The 22103-nt window shown below is 45.2% G+C and overlaps 1 protein-coding gene across 1 annotated transcript in view; it reads right to left on the bottom strand.

Annotated features, from left to right (window-relative positions):
* The window catches only part of LOC115088100 (adhesion G protein-coupled receptor F5-like), a 151622-nt gene that overhangs the window by 31537 nt on the left and 97982 nt on the right, over positions 1-22103 (bottom strand). Inside the window, exon 8 of the mRNA XM_029596055.1 lies at positions 6771-8111. Coding sequence (XP_029451915.1) covers positions 6771-8111 — 1341 coding nt within the window. The remainder of the gene's footprint in view (positions 1-6770; positions 8112-22103) is intronic.

Raw genomic sequence — 22103 nt, 5'->3', positions numbered from 1 at the left:
TTTGTTGCCAGAGGATGTGGTTAGTGCAGTTAGTATAGCTGGGTTCAAAAAGGTTTGGATAAGTTCTTGGAGGAGAAGTCCATTAACTGCTATTAATCAAATTTACTTAGGGAATAGCCACTGCTATTAATTGTATCAGTGGCATGGGATCTTCTTAGTTTTTGGGTAATTGCCAGGTTCTTGTGGCCTGGTTTGGCCTCTGTTGGAAACAGGATGCTGGGCTTGATGGACCCTTGGTCTGACCAAGCTGTTATGGTTAATGGTGTTTGGGTGGATCCTTGGACACTGTGGCAGCTGACTACGCCCACGGGGAAATTCCCGTAAGGGACCATGGTGTCAGGCTAGACTCTGGACAGACAAACACAGATTTGAATCTTTTATTAAACAGTTGTGAATGGCCACCAGAGGTGGCAGTAGTGAGTAGTGGTTGTAGATCCCAGCTGGGCGTGACTCATACAGAATGCTGGAACAGCGGATCCTCTGCAAGGCAGTGCTGTAGTGGAAAGAGGCTGAGAGTTATGAGCACACAATAAGATTAACATTCAGAGTCCCAATGTAGAAATAGGAGAAGCTCTGAGACAGGGAGAGCAGGCCCTCGAGGAGCGAGTATCTAATCCCTTAGAGCAGAGAGACTCGGTAGCGTTGCACTCACTTAGCAGTAACAGAGATTCCACTAGACGAGAGGTCTGGCACCGGAGCAGAGTGCAGGCCCTCGAGGAGTGAGTACCTGATTCCAGTGAAGCAGTACTGTAGAGAGAGATGGTTTCTGTACTCACTGATGGTAACTGTAAGTTAGTTCTTCCAAGTAGAAGGGTAGAGATTGCAGGCAGTGACACAGGGAACATGGGCCCTCGAGGAGCGAGTACCAGTTTCCTGATAGCACCTGAAAGAAGGAAAGAGGCCCCCAAGGAGCAGGTTCCCCATTAGAGACCCCGAAGGGTAGTAAGAGTTCCAGATAACGCTGGAGTGGCAGAGTAGCCGGTCGGCCCCTGTGACATAGTGAGGGCAAAGGCTAGCGCCGGCGCCATTTTCAGTACTGGCAACCGCTAGCCTTTGCCCTAACTATGTCACAGGGGCCGGCCGTCGGCCCCTGTGATATAGTGAGGGGCAATACGGCAATACGATTCGAGTGCAGGAGGTCGCTCCCGGACCCCCACTGGACTTTTGGCAAGTCTTGTGGGGGTCAGGAGGCCCCCCCAAGCTGGCCAAAAGTCCCTGGGGGTCCAGCGGGGGTCCGGGAGCGATCTCCTGCGCTCGTGATGTCGGGGGACAGGAACCAAAATGGCGCCGGCAGTACCTTTGCCCTCTGGCAAAGGTAGCGCCGGCGCCATTTCTATTAACGCACCCGTGGCCCGAGAGTGGAAGATCACACCGGGACCCCCCCACTGGACCCCAGGTAATTTAAGACATTTTGGGGGGGTTCGGGAGGGTGGGGGATTTATTTTAAAAGGTCGGGGTGGGTTTTAGGGTTGTTTTAGTGTGCCGGTTTTCCCGCCCTCCCCCGATTTACGATTTACACGATTTTTAAAAAAACAAAACCGCGACGATCCGATTCCCTCCCCCCCCCAGCCAAAATCGATCGTTAAGACGATCGATCACACGATTCACATCTCTAATAATAAGGGCTCTATCAAATTCTGAAAATAAGGATATAAAGAGGACGGTTCTCTCCACAACCTCAAGCCCAGAGCTCTCTAAATATTCAGATAGATTATCAAAATCTCCCATGTCCCCAGCAGGGGATATCTGTATTTGGCTCTGTCTTTGCTTTAAATACAGAATCTTTTTAACAGCAGGTATTTGTTCATCCGGAATCTGTAGAATTTCTTTCAGATATCTTTTTAAAGTTATTAGTGGTATCTCGCCCACTAGTTTGGGGAAATTCAAAACCCTAAGGTTGAGTTGTCTAAGGTAATTCTCTACAGATTCCAGTCGACGCATCGAAATAGTCTGATCTCTCACACAAATGGCGTTTGCATCAGATACTTGTTTCAGTTCCTCTCTAATCTGCTGTAGTGCTTGTGTTTGTTCTTCACCTTTCTGGTGAAATTGATTTTCAAAAGAGTCCATTTTTTGGGAGATTTCTTCCGTCTTCTGGGTCTGCTCATTAAATGCCTTTGTCAACCCCACAATCAAGTCCCATAGGGACTCTATTGTAATTACAGCCGGTCTCTTTATCTCAATGGGGTTTTTTATAAGGTTACCCATTACCTCTCTTCCTCCTGCCACCGATGTTTTTATATGCAAAGTTCCCCCATTCTTCTCTTTCCTCGCCATGGCCTCCGGAGAAATCGAGGACTCAGGGATCCTCTTCCACTCCGCAGCGTTACCCTGCTGTCCACTCGATAGGGTCGCTCCTGTGACGCTCCTCACCGGTGACTCTACAGGCCCGGCAGCGCTCGAAGGAGTTGCTCTCGGCTGTTCTCGCGGTTCCGGTGGGGTCAGCAATATCTCCCCAAGTGGGGAAGGGACTCCTCCTCCCGTCCCACTAGCGGGGCTCGTTGCCCCAGATTGAGATATGGGGGAAGCATATTGCGATATTATACGCTGTCCTGCGGGGAGTGAGGGCTCGGGTGGATAAACCCTCACTCTCCCCTTTCTTTTATGAGGCATTTTTAAATTAGAAGGCAAAAAATTCAAAGGTAAGGCGAACTTGCAGGAGCGTTGAAATATGCGTCCGGTCAGGGAGCCATCTTGGATCCTCCCCTCCCCCCGGGTGGGTTGTTTTTTTTTATCGGGCCTTTGGCGCCATTTATATTAGTGGCAGCCAAAATGGCACCGATGGCCCGAGAGCGGGAGATCGCGCCGGGACCCCCCCCCCCCCCCACTGGACCACCAGGTAATTTAAACATTTGGGGGGGGGGGGTTCGGGAGGGTGGGGGAATTGTTTTAAAGGGTCGGGGTGGGTTTAGGGGTTGTTTTGGTGTGCCGGTTTTCCCCCCCCCCCCCCCCCACTGATTTACGATTTTTCACGATAAATTGGGGGAATTTCTATTGTAACGCAACTCTAACGATTTTTGACGATTTAAAAAATATGACAATTTTTTTAAATCATCAAAATTCACATCCCTACCTTCTATACTCCTCGGGCCACAATGCTGTAAATCTTTATGCAGCAGCAGCAACAATAGCTGCAGAAACTTGAAATAAAATCATCACGGGGTCTTACTTTGAATATCCTGAAAACCTGACTAGCTAGAAGTCCCTCATCGCAGGTTTGGGAACTACTGCCCTAGGTTCTTCATCTTCAGCACCCCTAATTAACCTTCAAGCCCATATATCACCTTTGAGATTTGATAATACCCTTCCCAGAACAATTCTGTAAAATCAGTACAGAACCTGAATCTAATCTGCTTTGAAGTGTCTGAAAGGTGGAATATAAATCAAGAGGTCAATATTCCAAAGCCATTATATGGATAACTCAAAGGTTATCTGTATAAATGGCAAATGTGGCATATTTAGCCACTTATCTGTCTAAATTGTAGTCAGATAAATAGTTGTCTGGCTACAATGTAGATAGATAAAAAAATAGGAGCATTTTGAGGGTGTATGGGGAGGGATTGAGTTATCTGCCTAATCTAGCCAAATATCTGGTATGTCTGGCTAATTAACCAGATAACTTTAGGCCTTCTTCAGAGCAGGACTAAAGTTATCTGGCCTTGTGTGGCCAGAATACTCGCTATTTACTCAGTTATCTTCAGAGATAGCTGGGTAAATAGCACATCTTAGCCAAAACTAAAAAACAAGTCACGGGCCTCCCAGCCCGATGCCCCCCCCTCCCCCACCATCACCACTACATGTATCTACCCTCCCTCCCTCCTCAGGTATCCCACCACCTGGCAATTTAAAATTTTCCTAAGATGATCGCCGCCAGCCTGGGCCTTGCCCCTCCCAGCGAAAACTTAAAATGACCCTCCTCTGCCTCCCCTAAGTCATCCCCCCTTCCCCACCTCTCGCTGATACCTTCCTACCCACTCCTACCTCCAAAAGTGGACCATGGACCCTCTGCCGGGATCACTGTTCTCAAAGATCCCGGCTGCTTCTAGTGTAACTTAGGTTATTACCTACGAAATGCTACCAGTGTTATGAAGGTAATAAGGCGGTAAGTGTACTGTTTAGTGTAAAAGTACACTTCCAGTGTTATTACCTATGTAACTTTATCTGGATAACTTGACCTCTAAATGGCCTACTGAATATTGGTCTCCAAATAAATAATAAATAAATAAAATAATAATTGGATATCATGAAGTCCATATTCAGTTGCTGTGTGGCCTATATATTCAGCAGCATGACTGCAACACTGAATTTATCCAGTTATCTTAAAGTTAGCCAGATAAGTTTATCCGGCTAACTTTAGGGCAGTTGTAAGGGCTAACCAGAATTAGCCAGATAACTTATCTGGCTAACTGAATATCAGAGTTATCCAGATAACTTATTCAGCTAACTCACCTCCTGCCCGTTACACCCATGTTATGCCGGTCAGCCGGGGAGACTGAGGCTGACCGAGCTTACCCCTTCCGGCCATGGACCGCCGTGCTCTGGATCCCCGAGGCTGGGTTCGTGGGTGCCTCCTCAGGATCTGAAGCCTACCGTGACACCTAGAGGCCTAGCCCTGCGGCTGGGACGCTGTCGCACCGGAAACCCCGCCCCCCCCCCCCCCCGACGTCCTCTAGACGCGCATGGCGAAGCCGGCCCCTTTCTTAAAGGGGTCAGCGCGGGAATGCCGCCCACACCAGAGAAGTCTCCGCCCTATTCCTGGGGATATTTAAACGCTCAGCTCATTCTTTCAGGTGAGTTAGCAAGGATTGGAATCGCTCCAGTCTAAGCTGCTCTGCTGCTTCCCAGCAGCCGCTGGAAGCTCTCTCTATCCTTCGGGGTCATCTCTAAACTGGGTACCCGCTCCTCGGGGGCCCTTGTGCTTTCTTTCAGGTACCTATCTGGGATACCGGGTACTCGCTCCTCGAGGGCCTGCTCTCCCTGCCTTGGTGCCTACAGCTCAACTACTTCTGCCTGCCAGGATTCTCATCTATACAGCTATCTACTTCAGTGAGTAACTAATATTGTCAGCTTGTCTCATCTTCAGCTTCAGCGTGGGAGTCTGCATCCGGGACTCTCTCTTCTACCTTGCGCTGCCTACCGTCTACACGAATGTGGGACTGGTCTCCTCTCCTGAGCACCCCTGGACTAACTCTACTGGGTTACCTCACTGCTGCCACCCCTGGGCAGTACCACCAAGCTGTATTTATTATTTTATCTGTGTTTGCATGTATAGAGTCTAACCTAGTACTGCGGCTCCTCACGGGGCTCCTCCCCATGGGAGTTGCCATCACCGCAGTACCCAAGAATTCACTCCAATACCTCAAAACCCTAACAACCCATTCTCCTCCCATCACTTAGCTGGATAAGTATTTATCCACCCAAGTGGTGACCACTGAGCGTGGCCGACTATTTAAACCATTTCACTTAGCTGGCTAAGTGGCGCTGAATATTTGCTTCCATACTTTTACTTATTAACCTCTATATTGTTTATATCTATATTCCTATATTTATCTATCTATCTATCTATATATATATATAAAAACAAATGAGGATACACTAAATTTAATTGTTGAGATATTCAAAATGGATGAAAAAGCCAGTTCATAACCTTATAGCAATGCTGTGCTGCAACACATACATATAAATATTTACAAATTATCAAAGCAACTCTAGTTCCAACTTACATATATTTTCATAAGTGCATATTCATGGAGAATATACAGTATATTAAACATTAAAAAATATAATATGGCACCTACATCAAATGTTAATAAGAATGACCTGATAGGGATATTTATGACACAGATTTTATGCTGATGCAGTTTTCATATTGTATTTGAGTAACTGAAATAGCAGTAATAGTGAGGATAATTTTATAATTCGTTGTATAGCGGTAAAGTCTGCATGTACATTGTACTTGCAGACTTTACTGAGTATTTTCAAAGTAAACTTAAGTGCATAAATCACTTTGAAAAATCCTTCTTTAATTGGTTGAGTACATGCAGAATTGTCCACGCACACAGTTACACCTAGTCCAAGCAATATGAAAATACAAAAATATGAAAGTCTACATGTAAATCATATATCTGCCCCAGCTCTGCTCTCCAGAATACCCGCTCCCAGGGCACATACATGTACATGTGAAATCGAGTTATGCACATACGTTTACGTGCATTGGCCCTCGGTTGATTTTCGAAATACCACTTGCACGCATTAAACAGGGTTTCATGTGCGTAAGTCACTTTGAAAATCGGGTCTACTCAGGTAAAAGGAGTTTTGGAAACGTCCCACCCTCCAAGCAGCTAAAAATGCACGCATTATGTAACAACATATGGAATTTTACCTACACTGAATGGAGGCATCCCCAGGGGCTGGGGTTAATTTGGGGCAGGCGACAACATGTGTAGTTTAGCAACATATCTCTTTTTCTTTGGACAATTTCAAAGAGAAAGTGTGCTTGTATTTTTCCTTCAAGTACTAGTGCAAAGTCTGTGTATAAAAGTATCCATGGACTTTGCAAGTATATAGGCAAATATGAAAACTGTCTCATCTTGTATAATGTTTTAATAGCATTTATCTGTTTCAATGAGCTCAAGATTAGATGAGTTTGCACTTTTTTCAGTCTCACCTGCAATGCTCTAACATAGTAGCACATCTGTTGTGATTTTTATCATTACAATGCATGAACATTTGAAAGTAATAAAATTGTAAGTAATGTATGAGCAACTTACCTGAAATGAATTGAGAGTAGAAAATATTCCACTGAGCACTTTGGATTTGGGGTTAATAACTACTCCTAGTCCAAATCCCCAGGTAAGACCTAGAAGTGGTGTTAGGATGGCAATACTTTTACCAATGTGGACTAAGGTGCTCTTCTCTTCTCTTCTCGGCCTATATACAGTAGAAGGCCTCAGGATTTTTATTAGCACCACCAGCAAGATTAAAAAATTCACAATCACAATGGTCAGTGCAGGTACAACAAAGGCAAGAATAGCCCAGGTCTCCTTAATGTTCAGCCAGCAAGCACTGTCTTGTATATATACATTTCGTGGACTATTGACAGCTATAGTAATAATTGATATAAGAAGGGGACATCCATAGCCCAAGCTGAAAGCTATAGCCTTCATGGTAGTCTTATTTATGTTATGTAAAACATAGACCAGGCGATAAAATAGCACGAGGCCCATCGTGAGCATCCAAAAGAACAGGGAGAGATAGAAGAGGTGAGCGAAAAATGTAGCAGTTATACAAGCTTTCTGATTGGTTGGATTTTCTGCTTTAACTGCTACGCCTATGATGAACCAAATATCTGCAATCAGAAGGGATACTGCTATGTTCACCAAGCAAACATGTCGCATATAGGATGTTTTACTTTTTATCACAGATTTCCATACTAAGGCCTCAATCATGATGCACAGCACTAAACTCCCTAGAGAAATTCCCACACCAATGTAGGTAATAAAGTCTAGGACCGGATCGGGTGATGGTGATGACGACATCAGAACTGAGAATGCAGTCAAATGATCACATTTGCAGGTAACAGTGTCAATTTTGTCAATGGATTTGCAGCCAGTAGCATTCCACTGGTTTGTATTAAAGTTCCAAAAGACACACTCAGGTTCCTTCATCGTGAGATTTGCTTTCTGAAAATCCATTGTAATTATAAAATTCTGATTTCTTTTGCCAGTCATTACTGTTGACAAAACCAAGCCATTCAAAGAAAGGTTTGTGCTGTTTCCAAGCATAATGCCCTTTAGTGTAGAATAAGCTGTGCTGATGATAGTTGAGTTTTGTGCGATTTGAAAATCATCATTATTTATTAAAATATCACCATGTAAATTGGATAAATTGAATTCCAATGGATTGTAGGTTGCTGTCATATTGCTTACCATGATACCTAACAGTTCAATATTGGTAGATTTAATATGAACATTATTGTTTACTATTTGGAGTCCTTTTGTAAAACCCTCCATTGACTGTAGCAGCCGGGAACTATCCTGCACCCTGCTATCTTCTAGATCCTGCCAGATAGTTATATTGTCCAGAATAATATTAACTGTTGCAAGAACATTCTGTAATAAAAAAAAAGACACAATGGTAGCAGAGTCAATTACAATTACTGTAGAGTTTCCTAGTCAAACAGGTTTATATTATTATATACAACCACAAATTAGCCATGCTATTATTATGTGTTATTTGAAAGAAAATCAGTCTTGAAGGCCTGATTCAGGGAAAGGAACCATAGGATCTCTTACCAGAAGGAATGAAATAAATTTCTGAGGAGGTTCAGAGACACTAGTTAAGTGGAGACTTTGTTATAGGCTCCCTCATATGGGAGGAGGAGATGGTGTGTTCAGAGCCTTTATAAACCCATGCCACCATCTCAGAGTTTGTTTTCGTGAACTGAATTTCCTGAGTTAACCTTCTCAAGGGCAGCACATCCTATGCTGCTCCATGCTTTCTTCTGTTTTTCCTGGGTTAGGACTCTGGGTCTCTCTGCATAGAGACTGGAACAAGTAAAGAGACAGAATGCCTATTCCCAGTATATTTGTCCATGGTTTGTTGGAAACCTTCTTTAAGAAAGGAGGACAGTTTTCTTTCTAATCTTCCTGCCTCTAGTTTAGTTTTCCTTTTAGTAAATTTTTGACTTTTGTCTTTCTGAGGACAAAAGGGCCCATGGACTCTAGAGTTTGGGGAGACTGGAGGACAGCAGTGTCTTTCTACTTGGAAAGGACTGGAGTAGAGGAAGTGTCATCAATCAAGAATGGACTATCATCCGTTCTCAGAGAAGAAGAACTTGTGAACTATGGTTTGAGATCTTGTGCTACAGATGCAGGTGAGAGTCATCTGGAAGAGGAAGAAATTCAGGTGCAGCATTGGTATCACATATAAGACGTGAGGAATAGAGAAGACCACAGGAGAGCTATAAGAATTGGGACTTTCTGTTATGCTGGAAGTACATTGAGATAAATATTTCCTCCCATTCCCATGGGGAAGGTCAGAAGAGTAAATTGCAAAGTGAGCTGAAGTGAGGGGCCAAATAACCCAAAGAATTGGCTGGAGTGATTAGAGGAGTGTTGCTGGAAAGAAAAAGCTGGTCACACATATATTAAATCTCAATTTGTAACAAACAATTGGCTATTTTTTCAATTTGAGCTGTAATTTTACAACCTACCAGTAAAGTTGAGTTGGAACCCATACTGTTTTCAGTATGATCATTGTTTCTATTACTGTAAATAGATCACCACCATTACTGTTTACAAAAGACTAAAGGAGTGATTTGGGAGTGAACAAAGTAAAAGGACCTTGGAACTAAGCTTCCCACAGAGGATCGTGAATTCTCAAAAGGTGAATTTTCAAAATGTTACATGTATAAAACTTAGCAAATGCATATGCATGTATAAGTAACTGCTACTTGCATATTTGGTATTTTACGTGCATATTTTCACTTTCATGCACACATATATTTGTGTAAATTGTATTGTTAAACAAGAATAAAAGCTATATTTACAGTTGTATTTATATTTGTATTTTGTACAAATTGAATGTGAATCTATGTAAGGAAACTAATGAGATTAAAAGATTTAATTTTTTTGTGATAATTGTGAACATTGATATACTCTCTGTTGCACTGGAGGTGGACCCTTGGCCTGGCACAGGATTGGTACGGCTTCCTGGGAGGTCCCAGAGGTTGCCTGACACCAGGAGGCAGAGCACACGAGGAGACAGAGGCTAGCAGGAACTTCTCCAATAACAGACTGGGGCTTCCGCGGGTTGAGCCCTTGGTTACCCGGACCGCCTGGGCTTAGGTGGGCCTCGAAGGGTCTCCCGGAGAGGTGTGCTCACCAAGAGCAACGGTGCGAGGCTGTCGATAAACAGTTGAGCTAGACTGGAACAAGGAGTACTGGAGCCACAGGTACAGAACAGGAACAGAAGGTCCTCCGGACAGGATAGGCAGCGCCCAGAGGTCTAGTTTGTAGTAGGCCACGAGCAGCGTCAGAGTTGGTAGGCCTGGTGGTCACGGGAGAAGTGAAGAGAGTGTCCGAATGGAGCGCAAGAGTCAAAGCCAGGGTATCCATCCAAGAATGGTCAGCCAAAGCAAGGGTCAGTTCCAGGTATCCGTCTGAGTGTGGTCAGTGGCGAGCAGAGGTGAGTTCCAGGCAGCAGTCCAAACATGGTCAATGGCAAGCAGAGGTCAGTTCTGGTATCAATCCAAGCATGGTCAGGCAAGCAGAGGTCAGTACCGAGTATCAGACCGGGAAGGTACTACATGAGTAGTGGAATTTGGAACAGGAATCAGGAATCAGGAACAGACGTTGGGACACAGGAAGGATCACGGGAACACAGGAATGATGGCGCACAGGAACAAACACAGGATCAAGGATGCAGGAACACAGGATGGAAACTAACTACACACAGAGGTTTCGACCCGATTGCCAAGGCGAGGAACTGAGGGCAGGACTCGTCTCTTATACTCCTGCTAGGTGACGTCATTGGGAGGCATCCGGGCCGAGTTTCCCACCCTCGGCCCTTTAAATGTGGAGACGTCAGCCGCGCGCAGGCCTAGGAGCTCCCGACGGGAGCTCTGCTGAGAGGCCTGCGGCATGGAGGAAGCTGGAGAGGTCCGAGGAGAGCTTCGGGGACGTCGGGAGCTGGCAGCCGCGGCAAGGGTAGAGGAACCGGAGCTCGTGAAGGGGAGCCCGAGGTGAGCAGGGATAGCTGTAGCACCAGCGTGGCTGGGAAGCGCAACAGTTCCCCTGCTTCTAGCCCTCCCCCTTACCAGTTTAGGCTTCTCCGGATGTTGTTGATGAAAGTTCGCAGGAGATTCTTGTCAAGGATGTGGTGGGAGGGCTCCCTCGAGTTCTCCTCCGGTCCGAAGCCCTCCCACGCCAGGAGGTATTCCCAGTGCCCTCCCTGGCGACGGACATCCAGGACCTCCTGGACCTGGAGGGTGGCCTCAGGTTCTGCAGAGAGTTGCGGTGGTGGAGGAGGTCTCTGCGACGGCCATGATAGGACTAGTGGCTTGAGTAGGGATACGTGGAAAGTGTTGCGGATTCCAAGGTTTGCAGGCAGCTTTAACTGGTAGGTCACTGCTCCCACTTGGTGTATGATGGGAAATGGCCATAAGTATTTGGGAGCCAGTCGTTGAGAGGACAGCCGGAGATGGTTATGCCTTGCGCTAAGCCAGACCTTCTGTCCAGGAAAAAATACTGGGGCGGCTCAACGGTGAATGTCTGTCACTTGTTTAGCGCGATCGGTCGCTTGGCGGAGGCGTTCCTTGACTTGGTCCCACAGGCGGCGGATGGTCTGGGCCGTGGATTGCACTGCCAGAGATGGCACACTGCTAGAGGCAGGCAGGGCTGATGACCAAAAACTACCGCAAATGGAGAGGTCCCCATGGCGGACACAATGTGGGTATTGTGTGATAATTCAGCCCACGGAAGGAGGTCGACCCAGTCATCTTGTTGGTCATTAATGTAGGACCGGAGGAAGGCCTTCAGGGAACAGTTGGTTCTCTCTGCCTGACTGTTAACCTGCGGGTGGTAGGTGGAGGTTAGGTTCAATGTAATATTGAATTTTTTACAGAGGGATCTCCAGTACTTAGCAGCGAACTGAGGGCCATGGTCTGAGATGATCTCTTGTGGTAATCCATGGAGATGAAAGACATGGTTCAGGAAGAGTCGGGCAACTTCAGGAGCCAACGGTAGGCCAGGTAAAGCACAAAATGGCCATTTTGGAGAAACGGGCTATTATGACCCAGATTACAGTGTGCCCTTTGAAGGGGGCAATTCCACAATGAAGTCTTTAAAAAGACTAGTTCAGGGTTCTGTGGGTGCATGAAGGGTCTGTAGAAGCCCCCACTGACATCCAGTAGGCATTTTTTGTTGAGCACAGACAGGACAAGGGTCTATGTAGTTTCGGGAGTCCTTAGCCATAGTGGCCCACCAGTAGTGTCTGCGGAACATCTCAAGAGTTTGGGCCCGGCTGGGATGGCAGTGAGATGGGAGTCATGGGCCCAACGCAGTACTCGCTCTAGGAGGCGGTGAGGCACCACCGTCTTATCGGCTGGCACGGTGGTAGTCACAGCGATAGAGATGCAGGTGGGATGTATGATGTGAGCTGGCATCTCAGGAGTATCTTCCAGTTCCACAGAGCGTGAAAGCGCATCGGCGTGCAGGTTCTTGTCAGCCGGGAGGTAGCTTAGTTCAAAATTAAATTGTGTGAAGAAAAGAGCCCAGCGGGCCTGTCTTGCGTTCAGTAGTTGGCTCTCTGTCAGATATTTTAAATTCTTATGATTGGTCTAAATGGTGAACTTGTGCTGGGCCCCCTCAAGCTAGGAATGCCACTCCTGGAGGGCCAACTTCAAGGCCAGAAGTTCGCAGTCCCCAATCGTGTAGTTGCATTCTGCAGGCAAAAATTTGTGGGAGTAAAAAGAGCATGGGACAAGGTCCCTTGGTGGAGTATTGGCTGAGGACCACCCTGGTGCCAATGGCGGACGCATCAGCTTCGACGATGAAGGGGCGGTTTGGGTCTGGATGGCGGAGGCAAGGGTCGGTACAGAAAGCCTCTTTAATGCCTGGAATGCAGACTGGGCTTTGGGACTCCACTCCTGGAGATCACATCCCTTCTTAGTCATGGCGGTGAGTGGAGCGGCCAATGTGGAGTAGTCTGCAATAAAGTGATGACAATAGTTTGTGAATCCTAAGAACCTTTGTAGGGCTCACAGACCAACCATATGGGGCCAGCCACGAATACCTTGGAGCTTGTCTAGGTCCATGGTGAATCCTTGGCTGGAAATGATGTAACCCAGGAATGGGAGGCTAGACTGCTCAAAAAGACATTTCTCAAGTTTGGCATAGAGCTGGTGGTCCATAAGTCACTGGAGAATGGTCTGGACATGGGAGTGATGAGATTCCAGGCCTTTGGAAAAGATCAAGATGTCATCCAAATAGACTACGACAGAGTATAGGAGGTCTCTGAAGATCTCATTCATCATCCTCTAGAAGATGGCAGGGGCGTTGCATAGCCCAAAGGGCATTACGACATATTCGTAGTGTCTGTCATGCATATTAAACGTGGTCTTCCATATATCTTCTGGTTGAATGCAGACCAAATTATAGGCCCCACGTAGGTCCAACTTGGTAAAGATTCGAGTCCCCTGGAACCTATCAAACAGCTCACTGATGAGCGGCAATGGGTACCGGTCTTTGTGGTTGACAGTGTTTAGGCCTCAGTGGTCAATACACGCCCTTAAAGTACCGTCCTTCTTCTTCACAAAAAAGAAACCGGTGCCCACAGTGGATGTAGAGGGCTTAATGAAACCTTTGGCTAGGTTTTCCTTGATATAGGCGACATAGCTAGGGTTTCTGGAAGTGAGAGAGGATACGTTCTGCCCTTGGGAGGTGTACTGCCGGGTAACAGTTCGATTGGGCAGTTGAACTTCCGCAGCGGGGGCAAGATGTCGATTTGTTGCTTGGAGAAGACATCTTGGTAGTCAGCATAATGGTAGGGAGCCCAGGGAGGGGCATGAATGCTAGCACCTGTACGGATGGAGACACCTGTCATAGACAATGGGTTTGGCACCTAGGGCTCCACTGGATAAGCTGTAATGACTCCCAATCGAAATGGGGGGAGTGCAATCGTAGGCAAGGTAGACTGAGGACAATGGAGTTTACTGACCATTTTAGGATCAGGAGAGTTATCTCTTCTTTGTGTAGAGTCCCAACATTCAGTCAGATGGCTTAAGTGCAATGGGTGATGGGATCAGGTAGAGGTTCTCCATGGATGGAGGCAATTTGCAAAGGTACCTCAAGCGGTAGAGTAGGAATTTGGAATAGTGTAACAAGTTCTTCAAGAATGAAATTCCCACCGGCCCCAGTATCCACGAGGGTGGTGGGGGAGAAGGAATGTGTCTCTTGGAGGAGGGAGACAGGCAGCAGATGTTGAGGGCCGGTAACTGTAGTGCCCAAGTTCAGGACCCCACAGGGCTTAGGCTCTGGAGTTTCCTGGATGCACCAGACAAGTCTGGATAAGGTGGCCAGGACCCCCACAGTAGAGGCAGAGTCCGGATTTCCTTCTTCGGAGGCGTTTCTCGGGAGACAGATGACCACCGTTTATTTGCATTGATTCCTCCTTTGGCGGGGAATCCGCCAATGATGGCCTTGGTCTGGGGCTATCAGAGCGAGGTGGTTCCAGGGCCAGTCATTGGCTGATCTTTATCTCCCAGTGCCGTTCCTGAAGGCAGTGGTCAATCTGGCCAACTAACGAGATAAGGTCCTCCAATGATGTAGGGATCTCTCGGGCTGCTAATTCGTCTTTCAGAGTGGATGATAGGCCCTCGAGATAGAGTGCCCGCAGGCAGTCTTCCTGCATCCCAACTCCGTAGCCAGGGGGTTCAGAATTCTACGATGTATTCAGCAACAGAATAGGAACCCTAGCGGAGATGGAGGTGATGGTGGCCAGCGACAGCCACTCGGCCTGGGTCATCAAAGGTGCGTTGGAATGTGGAGATGAATTGAGGGAGCTGTTGTAGTACAGAGTCAGAACACTCCCAGAGAAGGGAGACCCATGCCAGGGCTTTCCCCTCCAAGCGTGATAGGATGAAAGTGATCTTCGTCACTTCATCAGGGAATAGTGTAGGTTGAAGTGCAAATTGTATGTAGCACTGGTTGATAAACCTCGGCAGAGATAAGGATCCCCATTTAAACGGGGAGGAGCTGGGAGGGCCAGCAGTGCCTGTGAGGGCAAAGAAACGCTATTGGCAAGAGCCCCTGGGCTGGCCGTGGTGGACTCTGGGTTGGCCATGGTGGACCCTGGGTTGGCCATGGTGGACTCTTCGAGTTGTGAATGTAGAGATGGTTTTCAGGGGTGATGAGTCAGATGAACTGAACGAAATCACTGTGAACCTGGAAGATGTAGTAGGCCAGATTGACAAACTAAAGAGTAGCAAATCACCTGGACCGGATGGTATGCATCCTAGGGTTCTGAAGGAACTCAAAAATGAAATTTCTGATCTATTAGTTAAAATTTGTAACCTATCATTAAAATCATCCATTGTACCTGAAGACTGGAGGGTGGCCAATGTAACCCCAATATTTAAAAAAGGCTCCAGGGGCGATTTAGGTAAATATAGACCAGTGAGCCTGACTTCAGTGCCCGGAAAAATAGTGGAAACTATTCTCAAGATCAAAATCGTAGAGCATATAGAAAGACATGATTTAATGGGGCACAGTCAACATGGATTTACCCAAGGGAAGTTGTGCCTAACAAATCTGCTTCATTTTTTTGAAGGTTTTAATAAACATGTGGATAAAGGTGAACCGGTAGATGTAGTGTATTTGGATTTTCAGAAGGCGTTTGACAAAGTCCCTCATGAGAGGCTTCTACGAAAACTAAAAGGTCATGGGATAGGAGGCGATGTCCTTTCGTGGATTACAAACTGGTTAAAAGACAGGAAACAGAGAGTAGGATTAAATGGTCAATTTTCTCAGTGGAAAAGGGTAAACAGTGAAGTGCCCCAGGGATCTGTACTTGGACCGGTGCTTTTCAATATATATATAAACGATCTGGAAAGGAATACAACGAGTGAGGTTATCAAATTTGTGGATGATACAAAATTATTTAGAGTAGTTAAATCACAAGCAGACTGTGATACATTACAGGAGGACCTTGCAAGACTGGAAGACTGGGCATCCAAATGGCAGATGAAATTTAATGTGGACAAGTGCAAGGTGTTGCATATAGGGAAAAATAACCCTTGCTGTAGTTACACGATGTTAGGTTCCATATTAGGAGCTACCACCCAGGAAAAAGATCTAGGCATCATAGTGGATAATGCTTTAAAATCATTGGCTCAGTGTGCTGCAGCAGTCAAAAAAGCAAATAGAATGTTAGGAATTATTAGGAAGGGAATGGTTAATAGAATGGAAAATGTCATAATGCCTCTGTATCGCTCCATGGTGAGACTGCACCTTGAATACTGTGTACAATTCTGGTAGCCGCATCTCAAAAAAGATATAGTTGCGATGGAGAAGGTACAGAGAAGGGCAACAAAAATGATAAAGGGGATGGAACAGCTCCCCTATGAGGAAAGGCTGAAGAGGTTAGGGCTGTTCAGCTCGGAGAAGAGACGGCTGAGGGGGGATATGATAGAGGTCTTTAAGATCATGAGAGGTCTTGAACGAGTAGATGTGACTCGGTTATTTACACTTTCGAATAATAGAAGGACTAGGCGGCATTCCATGAAGTTAGCAAGTAGCACATTTAAGACTAATTGGAGAAAATTATTTTTCACTCAACACACAATAAAGCTCTGGAATTTGTTGCCAGAGGATGTGGTTAGTGTAGTTAGTGTAGCTGGGTTCAAAAAAGGTTTGGATAACTTCTTGGAGGAGAAGTCCATTAATGGCTATTAATCAATTATACTTAGGGGATAGCCACTGCTATTAATTGCATCAGTAGCATGGGATCTTCTTAGTGTTTGGGTAATTGCCAGGTTCTTGTGGCCTGGTTTTGGCCTCTGTTGGAAACAGGATGCTGGGCTTGATGGACCCTTGGACTGACCCAGCATGGCAATTTCTTATGTTCTTATGTAGTAGTCTCTCTAACAAGGTGGCTAATGCCTCGAGGAATTGCTGCTGCTCCAGGACACATGTAGCCAGGCCTGGAATAGCCTGTAAGGTGGAGGACTCCGACGAGGCCATGGCTTTGGCAATCTGTTGCGCTGGAGGTGGACCCTTGGCCTGGCACAGGATTGGTACAGCTCTCTGGGAAGTCCCAGAGGGTGCCTGCCGCCAGGAGACGGAGTACACGAGGAGACAGAGGCTAGCAGGAACTTCACCAATAACAGTCCGGGGCTCCCATGGGTTGAGCCCTTGATTACTTGGACCACCTGGGCTTAGGTGGGCCTCGAAGGGTATCCCAAAGAGGTAGCGGAGAAGTGTGCCCACCAAGAGCAAGGGTGCGTGGCTGTCGATGAACAGTTGAGCTAGACTGGAACAAGGAGTACTGGAGCCACGGGTACAGAACAGGAACAGAAGGTCCTCCAGACAGGATGGGTAGCGCCCAGATGTCTAATTTGTAGTAGACCACGAGTAGCGTCAGAGTTGGTAGGCCTGGTGGTCACTGGAGAAGCGAAGAGAGTGTCTGAATGGAGCACAAGGTTCAAAGCCGGGGTATCTGTCCAAGAATGGTCAGCCAAAGCAAGGATCAGTTCCAGGTATAAGTCTGAGCATGGTCAATGGCAAGCAGAGGTCAGTTCCAGGTATCCATCTGAGCGTGGTCAGTGGCGAGCAGAGGTCAGCTCCAGGTATCAGTCCAAGCGTGGTCAGGCAAGCAGAGGTCAGTACTGAGTATTAGTCCGGGAAGGTACTACCTGAGTAGTGGAACATGGAACAGGAATCGGGAATAGATGCTGGGACACAGGAAGGACCATGGGAACACAGGAACGCTGGAGTATGGGAACAAACACAGGAACACAGGAATGCAGGAATACTGGAACAAGGACAGGAACACAGGAACACTGGAACAAGGATAGGATCAAGGAAGCAGGAACACAGGATGACAACTAGCTACACACAGAGGTGTCGACCCGATTGCCAAGGCGAGGAACTGAGGGCAGGACCTCGCCTCTTATACTCCCGCTAAGTGACTTCATCGGGAGGCATCCGGGCTGAGATTCCTGCCCTCGGCCCTTTAAATGTGGAGACATCAGCCGCGTGCACGCCTAGGGGTGGGGCCGAGGACTCCAAAGATGCAGAGCCCCGACGGGAGCTCCACTGAGAGACCTGCAGCATGGAGGAAGCCGGAGAGGCCCGAGGAGAGCGTCAGGGACTTCGGGAGCTGGCAGCCACGGTAAGGGAAGAGGAACTGAGCTCATGGAGGTGAGCCCGAGGTGAGCAGGGACGGCCGTAGCACCAGCGCAGCCTGGACGCGCAACACTCTCAGTTTTGTATTATTTTCTATTTGAGCAATCTTGAACGACAGATTATTGAAGGAGGGGTATTTAGGCTGGTGAAGATTTCTTGTGTTATTGTATGGGACAAATTCTTTAGTGTTGGCTATTTTATTTTATCAACATAATACTAAAAACTATGATACTAACCTGGAGTGTATGTGGCAATGGTTCAGCTATTAAGAGATATAAAGCGATGAAACGCTTCAGAATAGATATTGCTTTTCTCCAGGAAACCAAGCTGACAGAGTTGGAGCTAGGTTACATCAGCAATGGGTGGTACAAGTGTTTTCAGCCTTAGCAGGCCCTCACAGGGCTGGGGTGGTCATTTTCTTAAATTGTTCAATTTCTTTTCAGATGACTAAGATCTTAATGGCAGGTTTGTGATAGTAGAGGGTCTTTTATTTGGGAGGCAAATAGTCTTAGGTAATATATATGCTCCAAATATTTACACACATGCCTTGTTTGTAAACTTGATTGAGCTCCTTATGCAATACTCTCATATAACTATTGTACTGGGAGGAGATTTTAATCATATCTCGGACCCAGCTATAGATAAAATCCTTACAATCTACCACTCCCTATCCACAAACTGTGGGGGTAACCCATATATCATTAATCAAATAACTCACACAACTGCAATGTTGTTATCTTAAATAGAGAAATCTCTTTAAATATTTTCTGAATAAATTTTATTAAAACACACCTACGTGTCCCAAAAACTGTTAAATGTGCTTATTTAAATATTTCTTTTAAATATTGTATAAGTGTTAGGTGATGCTTCATATAATGACCAAAACACCAAACCTTGGTGTATGGCTCAATTTTGTAATATAATCATGAGCACCACCCTCCACCACTTCAATCTTTTTATTAGCAAAACTTAACTTTTTGTATTTTTTTATTAAATTTCTTTTTCTGTTTTTTTTTAAATAAAAGTGAATTTCACCTGACCTATTTTCGTGTTACATCTTATTGTTGACCTAATAGATCTTAATACTTCATCGAAAAAAGTTGGCAAAAAACATATATTTTGAAACATGTGTTTGAAACACTGAAATGTGTAACAAGGAAATCAGGTCGCCATTCATTTAAAGAGCAGAACGTTACTTAGCTTGTAATACTTTTGCGATCAAAGTCCTTGGAATCAGTCTTTGCAGCGGCACTTGCCCCAACGAGGCCAAGTTTCGACGAATCTTCTTCAGGAGAAGCCACTCAAATTGCCTCCAAAGTGATATAATGTTTTAACCTTCTTTAAATTCAATAGCGAGCTCGCAGAAGCGCTGCTCCCTCTGTTTTCGCCATGAAAACGGAGGGAGCAGCGCTTCTGCGAGCTCGCTATTGAATTTAAAGAAGGTTAAAACATTATATCACTTTGGAGGCAATTTGAGTGGCTTCTCCTGAAGAAGATTTGTCGAAACTTGGCCTCGTTGGGGCAAGTGCCGCTGCAAAGACTGATTCCAAGGACTTTGATCGCAAAAGTATTACAAGCTAAGTAACGTTCTGCTCTTTAAATGAATGGCGACCTGATTTCCTTGTTACACATTTCAGTGTTTCAAACACATGTTTCAAAATATATGTTTTTTGCCAACTTTTTTCGATGAAGTATTAAGATCTATTAGGTCAACAATAAGATGTAACATGAAAATAGGTCAGGTGAAATTCACTTTTATTTTAAAAAAAACAGAAAAAGAAATTTAATAAAAAAATACAAAAAGTTAAGTTTTGCTAATAAAAAGATTGAAGTGGTGGAGGGTGGTGCTCATGATTATATTACAAAATTGAGCCATACACCAAGGTTTGGTGTTTTGGTCATTATATGAAGCATCACCTAACACTTATACAATATTTAAAAGAAATATTTAAATAAGCACATTTAACAGTTTTTGGGACACGTAGGTGTGTTTTAATAAAATTTATTCAGAAAATATTTAAAGAGATTTCTCTATTTAAGATAACAACATTGCAGTTGTGTGGGTTATTTGATTAATGATAGATAAAATCCTGGCAAATCCGAGGGCTTGTGATTCACAACATAAAGGTATTCCCTATCTCTGTCATGCTCATCTCACCTCAAAACCATCCTAACCCCCCCTTAGTCATATTCCATTTGCCCAGCAAGTCCGTGATTTGGGCGTCATCCTTGATGGTCATTTCACGCTGAAGAAATTCATCAGCAATATACTAAAAGACGGTTTCTTCAAACTCCACTCCCTAAAAAAACTGAAACCCCTACTACATCCCCCCGACTTCCGCACAGTTCTACAAACCACCATCTTTGCCAAAACCGACTACTGTAATGCGCTCCTCCTCGGCCTCCCGAACAACTCCATCCACCCCATTCAAATACTGCAAAACACAACAGCCCGGATCTTGACCAACTCACGCAGAAATGACCATATCACACCGGTATTAAAAGACTTACACTGGCTCCCAATTACATCCCGCATCCAATATAAGGTTCTCTCTCTCGTCCACAAGGCCTTATACAACCCCGAAATGAACTGGTTTAACGAATCCTTCCGCCTCCACCAATCCAACAGGCCCACCAGACACCAACATCTCGCCACTATGCCTACCCCCTCTCCCAAACTCTATAAACTAACCTCCACGAGAGCCCGAGCGCTCTCGATCGCCGGGCCGACCCTTTGGAACACAATGCCAGTTGAACTACGGCAAGAAGAATGCACAAAAACTTTTAAACGGAAGCTGAAGACCTGGCTCTTCACTAAAGCTTACACTTAACTTCTTCATCTTCTTCTCTCTTCTCCCTTCCTCTCTTCATTCTCCTCACTGTACAGTTCGCCTAACTTCCCCCAACTTATCAGTTCTCTAACTCCCCACCCTCCACCCCTCTCCACCCTCCCCCTTCCTCTCCCCCCCACCCTGTCCCTCTACCCCCACTGCTCAATTCAAACTCCTCTCAATCTTCCTTCCTTCCCCTCTCCCCCTCTATGTCCCTCTTCCTCCTTCTCTCTTCAAACTCTACATACATTTTTGCACTGTCATCGCTTCTTAATAGATATTGAATTTATTGTTACATTATTTTATTTATATTTGCAAAGCTTGTTCTTAACATTTATTGTTATATTTCCTCTTTATATCCCTCCTCTTTCCTCCCCTCCTCTCTTGTTCTAATGTTAACATGTTATAACAGTTCGATATAATTATGTTAGATGTAAAATGCCTTCCCAGGTGTCTGTTTGCATTACACTGTGAACCGATGTGATATCACTTGATGAATGTCGGTATACAAAAATTTTAAATAAATAAATAAATAAAAATTCATTGAATTTGGTGGATGTATGGAGAAGCCTACATTCTGGTGAAAAGGATTCCACACACATTTGTAGAGTACATGGCACTAACACTAGAATAGGCTATCTCCCTTAGACTGTTGCTAATTTCTTGCAAGTATCCCGGGTTGAAATTGGTCCATTGTAGATTTTAGACCATGCTCCCGTGTGGATGGAATTGGAAAGTCTGGTACCCTTTAATCTATCTGGCTCTTGGAGATTTCCTCTGTTTATAAGGACAAAAGATTTTGGGAATACTTAAAAGAAAAGTGTGAAACCTTTAACATATTTAATAGACAACACTGCTCTGTACTGCTTTTATTCTAGGAAACGGTGAAGGCAATTCTGCATAGACATATAATGACTTATACGGCACATAGGAAATGGGTGATGGCTAGAGAAATTTTAAGACTAGAACAACAATTGCATGATGACAAAGTTAAATTTCAAAGGAATCCAACATAGTTTATGAGATCAGAATATTTAGCAACCCAGGCCAAATTAAATACTCTTATTCATCAAAGAACAAAAAAGGGTATGTTATATTATAAGCATAAGTTTTTTCTTTACAGCAATTAGCCCAGTCAATGATGGTAAATTTACTCAAGCATAAGACAGGTAGAATATATATTACTAGCATGAGAGTTGTGAATGGGACTTTGGCTAATTCAACTAAAAATATATGGCAGATATTCTATCAATATTATAAGGATCGCTACACAGTAGAACAGGGAGATATAATGAGCATATGGAAATATTTAAGCTCATCTTCATTGCCTAAACTGACATCGGGCCAACTGCAGATTTTAAATTTC

This window comes from Rhinatrema bivittatum, chromosome 3 (assembly GCF_901001135.1).
Source record: "Rhinatrema bivittatum chromosome 3, aRhiBiv1.1, whole genome shotgun sequence".
Taxonomy (NCBI): Eukaryota; Metazoa; Chordata; class Amphibia; order Gymnophiona; family Rhinatrematidae; genus Rhinatrema; species Rhinatrema bivittatum.
This window is presented reverse-complemented; position numbering and strand designations above follow the sequence as displayed.